General features: G+C 42.2%; 1 protein-coding gene across 3 annotated transcripts in view; it reads left to right on the top strand.

The window, feature by feature from the left end:
• The first annotated feature begins 395 nt into the window (after positions 1–395).
• The window catches only part of LRP1B (LDL receptor related protein 1B), a 744879-nt gene continuing 736422 nt past the window's right edge, over positions 396–8852 (top strand). For all 3 annotated transcript variants that reach the window (XM_081928170.1, XM_081928171.1, XM_081928169.1), the window contains exon 1: positions 396–1042. In XM_081928170.1, the coding sequence (XP_081784296.1) occupies positions 958–1042 (85 nt within the window). In that variant the 5' untranslated portion in view covers positions 396–957. The remainder of the gene's footprint in view (positions 1043–8852) is intronic.

Here is an 8852-nt window from a genome sequence, read left to right as displayed (position 1 = left end):
ACGAGTCCAGCAGCGCTGCCTTTGAGAACTTTGGGTTCTCTCTCCCGTCGCTCTCTCCCCTCCTTTGCCATTTCGCCAATTTCCCAACCAGAAAAACGAGCTGACTTTGCTTCCCTTCCCAAAAGGCTTTATATTCTTGCCTGCCTGCCTGTGTTGGCTTTTGGGATACTTAGACGGCTCGCTGCTATTCCCGGGAAGGAAGGAGGCAGTCGCCCGATTTTGTTGCTGGAGGCGAGCGAGCGAGCGCTCTCCCTCTCCCTCTCTCTCCACCCAGATCTGTTCTCTCTCGCACCTAGATCCCAAAGGGATCCGTGGACGGCTGACTTTCCTCTCCCCTCGCTGGACCGCCTCGGTCTGATTTGTAGGGCTTTCCATTTGAAGCGGTGTGCTTCTTGTTGTGTTAAATGCCTCTTACTAAGTAATAGATATGATTTATGTGGACACCCAAGCTGGAGGATGGCGGCTTCCGTGATTAATCAGTGAGATTCCCATCCTCTGGCATCTCTCTCTCTCTCTTCCTCTCTCTCTCTCTTTCTGACTGCCCCTCTTGCGTGATGTAAGATCAGACGTACTCTGCATTGAGAAGTCGAGACACACAAGCGGCTCTCTCACACATCCACCTCGTAATCCTGCTGGAAGCAGCGGAGAAGGCGGGCAGGCGAGGCGAGGCAAGGCAGCGCAGCCTGGGCTCCTGGCGCACAATCCCACCCCCGTGACATTTGCCAATCGCGCTGCTCTCTTGCAAGCCAGCCAGCCAGCCTGCCTGCCACCCTCCTCGTCGTCGGCTCCGCTGCTGCTGCCGCTCAGTGACTTTCTTTCTCTTTTTTTATTTGAAGCGAAGGGTGCAACCGAGCAACGGCGGCGGCCAAAGAGGGCGAAGAAGAGCAGCAAGCAGCAGCAGCAGCAGCCTGGAGGAGAAACAGGAGCAGGAGGACGCGAGACTCCCCTCCCTCGACCATGCCCGAGTTTCTCCTTTTCGCCGTCCTCACCGTCTCGGGATTATGTCCTATTGCTAAGGTCCTGGCAGTGGGAGCCGAAGGAGGTAAGGCGTCTGACTTGCATGGTTTGTGCCACCTCTTCTGTGTCACCCCACCTCTCTCTTTTTTGGGACGGCTCTGTGTCTGGATAAAGTAGCGCAAACTTCACTTAAGACTCCTGCAGACCAGCTGCCCCTGGGACAATCTTGCGCTTCGCTTGTTTTGTTTGTTTTTAAAATAACTATAATCTCCCACTCGGCTGGGATCAAGATCAGGTATTGGGGGGGGGGGGGGGAGAGATGCTTGTATGCTTGCACCCCTTCCAGCGAGCGAAGTCTTTCCCTCTCCAGCGGCGGCGGCGTTGACTTGGCTGCGGCTCTGCAGATGATGGTGTTGCATCCCTGGGAGTTTGAGCTCCGCTCGGTTCTGTAGCGCCTTTCGCTTTCTTCCTTAGAGCTCCTGAAAAAGCCCGCTTGGGTCTGAACTCGCTCTGCTTCCAGGCTCCCTTTAACTTAAATATTATTATTATTCCACCCCACCCCTCAAATACTCCCTGTAAGGCTTCTAGGGTGGTCCCATTCTCCAAGAACCAGTTTCTATCTCCCCACCCCTCCAGTTCCTTCATGCTTCATGCTTCCGCGCATGAAATTAGCTCTTGCGCGGCTGCTGTGCGCCGGGCAGGTTGGGGGTGGGGTGGGGGACCGCAATAGATCATAAACTTCGCTCGCTCGGTTTTCTGGGGCTCACGAAGGCTTTCGGCCGCCGGGGGTTCCTCCTGTACCACTTTCGAATAAGGAGCCGGTTACTCTTTTCCCAAGCTCCTCTTGACCCCGCTGATTTTTAACATAGCTTGCATGGAAGTAAGTGCCCTTTCCTTTCCACCTGGCCAGTTTTGCAAAATTAAATATTGCCATAGATACAATCCAGCAGGATTTTGAATGAGTCAACTGCCTCCCACTGTTATCCTGAGTAGGATAGCTTATTAACACCCTGATCCTGAGGAATTTACTTAGTAAACCCAGTGGATTACAGTGGGATTTATTTCCAAGTGCGTTTAGAATTGTAGCCTTCAATGGGACTCCTTGGCAGGAAATGTGTTTTGGATGGCTGCCTCCCACCTGGATCCTCTGCACCTTTACTTACACACACACACACACACACACACACACACACACCATATATGTGGCATTAGGATGCTTTATTTACGTACAATCTTATGCACATTGTCTTGGAGGTCAGACCCATTAAGGTGGATCAGGCTGCAATCCTAACCCCACGTACTAAACCCCTTTGAATTCATATGGGATTTGCTTCTGAACAGCTGAAAGCATCTAAATTTGCCATACAGGCTCTGTTTTAAAAACACACACACACACACACACACACACACACACACAAATTAAGCCTAGATCAGGTGAACTTTCTATCAAGAGTATCTGCTGGTTTGACACTTTGTAAATTGTAGTCAAGTACCATGCAGTTCATTACAGGAAAACGTCCAGATTCTAATTACATCTCCACTGATCAGTAAAGGTTTAAGTGTAACAGAATATGCTATGAATACTCCCGAAGTATTTAGGTTCTCAAGGACATATAGTACTACACAGGAGTCAGGAAATTGGGTCAACTGAAGGCTTTAGGCTGCAGTTTTAGGCACACTTACCTGGGAGTAAGCCTCATTGAACTTGGTGAGACTTGCTTCTTAGTTGACATGTCTTAGAATTGTGCTATTACATGGAATTGTGATTCCCAGGTAAATGAGGAGAAAGCTATGGATGTGTTTATATGACAGCAATTATCTATAGATCTGAAACAATAGCTTTACTACCAGGCAGAAAGAAGAGGCAGTAACAGTGAGTGATGCATCTCTCTGATACTCTGAAATCCGACACACACACTCTGCAAATCTATCCAGCGCTAGCTGAGGATTTAGTGAAAGTACAAGTTGTTCAGCAGCATAATTTTGCAACTATTGACTAGCTATTGCTTTCAAAGTACCCTATGGATTCACTCCTTTTCATCAGTGTTCATTTAAGCAGTTCAGTGTTCATGCAGGGCTATATAAAACTGTCCAGCAATACACAACACAAGAGTTTGTTTGTTTAATCCAGGATATTCAACTTTAGGATGCTTATGTATCCTGTGCATGCTTACTCCCATTGAATTTAATGGGACTTACTGCCAGGGAAATGGACATAGGATTGTAGCCTTGGATTGCCTTCCAATACTCTATGCAAATGTCTGTCTCAGTAGTAAATATAGCTCCTTGAAGTCAAGGCCCATTTATTTCAATGAAACCTACCAAATGAATATATTTGGAAGCAGATTCCAGTGAAATTAACAGCAAGTAGATGTTTGTTGGACAGAACTGTTCCAATCTTATTGCCTAATCATCAAACCAGATTTCAGTTGATTTGTTATCCCTCACTCTAAACTCATTACTTGGAACATGTAAGGCTCATTAATTTCAAATTAGTATCTTTTTTTTTAAAAAAAAAAGAGCTGCCACCTTTTTTCTGAAAGGGTTCTTGCAACTTTAAAAGATGCAAAATAGACAGAAATTCACAAGTTTCATAAATTTCACCAAGTTTTTGTGCATTTCTGCCCACCACACTGCTTTCAAAAGCACAGGAGCTCTGAAAAGTGGTGGTCCTATGATCTCATGCCTGTTCAGTGTTAGAGCTTCCATCCTGGGGGGGGGGGGCACTCAGTCATTATTTACTTCCAAGTAAACATGTTTAGGATCAGGTGAAAGGTCCTATATTTGTCATATTTTCCATTTGATTCATAAACCGTTTAAGTCAAAGACTGAAAATTAAAAGTATTTGATGCAACTGATGTCCAAGTATCCCAGTTTAACTGGCTTACGGATCGAGCCCATACAGGAAGGAAATTGTCTTAGTTTGCTTGGATATAAAGGATACAGTGCATTCATAGTTGGGTGAAGGTTCTTTGCTTTGCTTTATTTATTTATTTTACCCATATGCCTAGTAATAATAACGAGGACATGTAGGATTCCTTTATTTTGTTGTGGTGGCTGGTTTGAAGTATATATATCAAAGCATGGTTTATATTTTCTTCTTCATAGCTGTTAAACTCAGAAAGGTTAGTGGCCAGCAGGACTCAAATGGCATATCTTGTTTCAGAATGGATGCAAAGCAAATCCCATTAACTTGGATAGCTTCCTAAACTGTGCAAGTCTCAAAGCAAGCAAGAAATGAGAATGCATTGAATATTTCCATATCTAGTTTACAAGGAATTAATTAGATTCCCATTCAAAAATGTAATTGTTTAGGAAATTGAATTTACATTGTGAAAAACTTTTCTTTTCTTTTTCTTGTGCTCTGCAGACCAGATACCAAATTGTTTACTCGCCTGTTTAAAACTCACTTGAACAAGTACAAATGGTTTTTAGTTATGCTATTTTGGTCCCTTGTTTCTGCTGTAATTGAACTACCAAAACCTGTTAGGTCAATTTCCCAGCTGGCTCTCAAAAATTAAATAGGTACTGCACATTACAAGTGAGGCAGAATTTATATATATATATATATATATAAATAATTGCCTGGTTGTCCAAAAAAGAAAAGAAACACTTTGGCCCTCAAAAATGCCTTCAGTTGAAACGTACTTGATAGAAAGCGAGGGGAAAAACAGGTAAGTACTCACCACCTCCCAAAACTAAATCCTGAAAGTTACATGTCAGATCACTGAATGGAATATCATCCTTAAGCATCTTATCCCAAAAGGACTTTGGTTCCCAAATGCATCTTCTGTCCCAACCCCCGGTGTGTACTCCAAAATCTCTCAAGCTTTCTTTTAAAGCCTCAGACCAGATTTCAGCTACTGTAGGTTGAAACCATCACTGCATCTGGTATACAAGTACATTTGGAAACCTTCTGTAGAACGTTAGGTGAAAGTCCATACCATATTCACTATATGTGAGAATAGTGGACACTTGTTTATTTACACATTCAAAATTACGGCTTTAATGTTTGCTTTGGTGTGTTGTTTGTGTGTGTGCATGTGTCAGTTTTTGCTTGCTAGTGTTTTAGTCCTATGTGATAAAGTACTATGTCTGTTTAAGTTACAATCAATCTAGTCCTAAAAAGACAACATTCCTGTAAATTATGCCCGCCAAATCAAATTCACTTAGGATCAAGTAGCTCATCATATCAATATGTCATGTTGGATAAAAGAGGAGAATTGCAGGGCAAATTAAGAATCCACACATTGTGTTTAAACAAATCATACATTCTCAACCTAAAAAGGATTTGGAACATAAGAGGGCCTGGTGTGACATTTCTACACCATGTAACATTTTATATGGGTTGCAGAAGCCATTCAGGCGATGGTTATTATTTAACATCAGTTCTCCAGGGTAGGCTGCAGAATATCCAAAGTAAGACACTATGGTTAGGAATGAACTTGGTGGTGGTGGCAGTGGAAAGTAATGATTACATTAAGAAGGCTTAGATAAATATAAAAAAGGAGATTGGTGAAATTGGGGAGGAGAATGGGATTAGTATCTATGAGAAAGTGGGTTGGTAATGTGGAATATGTCAGAATTTCTTAATGAAAGTTTTTCAGTTCTATGTAGCCTACTTAGAAGCCATAGAATAATATCACAGCTTGTCAAAATAGGTATTATACATATCTAAGATAACTATGAGTTGATGACTCACAAGTTTTGCCAATGTAACAATAGTATCTTGTAGGGATGACACAATAATTAAAAACGATTGCTTAATCAAAGCAATACACAAAGTTTATTTTAGGCAACCAAGCTTGCTTTTAAAAAATAATAAAAATGCAGAATATTAACAGTTTCCTTTTTAGAGTACTGAAAGTTAAACTTTCAGATGGGGACATGCTTCCTTATAGGAATGGCACTTTTGCTTCCAAATCCTGCCAGCCACTGTGCTGACATCAGCAGATAGGTTTGCTGAGCCTGGACAGCAGAACAACCTGTTGGATTGTCAGTACTTGTTAACTAACTTGAGTCTCAGTCCTTCCATTGATACTGCAGTCACAGCAATGAAATGGGCTCCTGGGTAGGCAAAGGGTTCTGCTGGGCTCTGATGAAGATGGGTCCCAAAGGGATACAGAATGGTAGCCATACAGCTTGAGAACGTGGGGCCAAATATCTGTGATATGATTTTGAAAATATAATGGAAAGGACATGGATCGTCAACTTGCACCCAACTTTTTCCACTGTTGGTGTGTTATGGTGTGTCGTGCTTGTTTATATATACATTTGCGTACCACCCAGTTACTTAATATTCTTTGAATGGTGAACAATACAATTTATGAACGCCTTTTAAAAAGCAAACAATCACAACAGAAAGAGGAGAGCTAAAGCCACCATCAGCAAACAATATAAAGCAGTGTTTTAAAAGCACCTAAATATCAATTTAAAATGACTGGAAACATCAAAAGGACCATAATATGGCACCTAGTGAACCTGCCTGGGAGGCATTCCATATCTGGCACACCACTGTCCAAAAGGCCTGTGTTCTGGTAGTTACCTCTCACCAAATTTGGTGGGGGCATTCAGAGAAAGGCCTCAAAAAAATCACCTCCGAGTCTGGTTTGGTGTGTGTGCGACTCCAAGCCACATGGGGCTCTGAAGTTTAGAAGCAGAACTGCATGTTATTCCTCCAAGTGGCAGCATGCCAATATAGGCCTTTAACATAAATATCAGATATTTTGGATGTCTTTGCCCAACATTTTAGAAATACATGCAGCATCCAGTGAAGTCTGTTAGGTTTTAGTAAAATTGGGCGTGTTACTAATAGAATTGTTTCAGTGAACTCAACAATTACTCTCTATGGCAGGCGACTGGTGATTTTTGATGATGGGTTGTACAGCTGTCTAACTGGGAACTATTAGTTTGTTTGTCTCTAGTGTCATTATCTTCAGTATAGCTTGTTCAAATCAAACCATCTCTCCTGCAAACAATGTACTGATGCTTGTGAGAGGCATTGCACTGTCAGACATGAAAACACACTGTACAGGGAAGCAGACAGATGTTATACCAGCAAGATGCCTTTGCCGCATAACTCAAGCCCTTTCACACATAGATTATGTCTTTGTTTATCTTCTTCTTCTAAAGCTAGTTTGAATTCCACTAAGGAAAACACCATGAATAAAAATTATGGAAATGATTTTCCAGACACCTACAAACTAGTCAAGGGTTGCTTTTGAATGCACACATCTAAGAGAAATGTTGCTTTATTTCTTTAGTAACATGTCAGTAAATGCAGGAACAACTTTAAAACAGAATTGCTGTGGTTTAACAGACAGTTGAGGTGTACCAAATATGGGCTTATTCTGTGCCGATGCAATAAAGACAGGGTTATTAACATAGCCATTTTTCTTTTAATCCTTGTTCGCGAACCTTTCTTTAAAAAAATCTGATCCCAAAGCGTTTCAGCAATTGCTGTTGTTGGATGTGTTTTTAGGCTGGGCTCCAATCTCATTATTAATACTTGGGTGTTAGAAGCAGAACATTCAAAAACCAGCTGTACAGTGCTCTGCCACATGGAACTTCAACTTGTCAATCTGACGGGAAGTATTCTCAGCGGCTGTAAGATGGGCAAATTCAAATAAAGCTGTTTCAGTGCTTCAATATTGAGTTGTCTGTTCTCATACTTACAAATCTCCCTCTTGCTTTATTAATATATATTATGAATGTATGCAGTTACAGTCACAGGGAGAAGACGTGCAAGATCACGGTTATATTACCCCATTCGGTGCAAATCTCTACAGAAGATTACATAGAGGAATAAGTGGGTTCCCCTACTTAAATCCATTCCACTATTGTTTATATCTGCACCATCCACAAACACATGGAGAATTCTTAAAATTACTTCTGAATTAGTGTAATGACAGTTTGCTGCACCTCCCTGTACATTCACATATTTTAATTCTGTACAGCTTCCTGATGCACACAAACTGATGTGAAAAGCATTTCAAAAAGGATCTTGATGTGATGGTGGATCCCATTAAATGTCTCCCCCCACCTGTGTTTCATTAATGCGTGCTATTAAAATATTATTACATTTCTAGGCTACTCTTTTCCAAGAAACTCAAGGTTGTGTGCATGTTTGTCTGCCCTCTTTTATCCTCACAACAATGCTGTGAGCTCTGTTTGGCTGAAAGAGTGTCTCCTTGTGAGTGTCATGACTGAGTGGGGACTTTCACCTGGGTCACTCAGTCATAGTCTATCTTCTACCCCACAGTTGTATGCCCTTGTGTTCATTAGTAAGATAGGTTGGAAAGGAATACATGCAAAATACCTGAATAAGTGTGTGTGGGGGGGGGGAACCCAGAATAAATTGGTGTGCATACACAGTTTTCTATTATCCATTGACTACATTGAGTAAACATATATAGGACAAGTAGCTGATACATAGGACAAGTAGCTGATGGTGTAGTGAGATGGTGGCACTCTTTTGACCTCAGGTCAGTAGTGTCCCTGTTGATAGCAGGTAGTGGGGAGGCAGTGTGATGTTGGATTTGCTGGTGTATACGCACCACACCAACCTGACCTCCTCTTTCTTCCCTGTATACCTTTTAGCAATCAGCAGTGATGCAGCTGACCAAAGGGCATGTGAGCTCCCCATCCCACCATCCATTGCTTGCATAGCAAATATGCTTCTCCTAAGTAAATAACAGTATCCCAAACTACTATGACTCAAACATTTCCCCTTAACTCTTGAAAACACAGCCCAAACCATGCCTCCAACTACTTAAGATGTGTGAGGTATGTACTGTGCTTCAATCCAGTGATTGGGAGGCTGTGAACCTCCAGATGTTGTTGGACTACAACTCTCATTAGATCAGCTAGCATGGTCTGTGGTCCGGGATCGCAGT

This window comes from Podarcis melisellensis (assembly GCF_964234715.1).
Source record: "Podarcis melisellensis genome assembly, chromosome: 1".
Classification (NCBI taxonomy): Eukaryota; Metazoa; Chordata; class Lepidosauria; order Squamata; family Lacertidae; genus Podarcis; species Podarcis melisellensis.
This window is presented reverse-complemented; position numbering and strand designations above follow the sequence as displayed.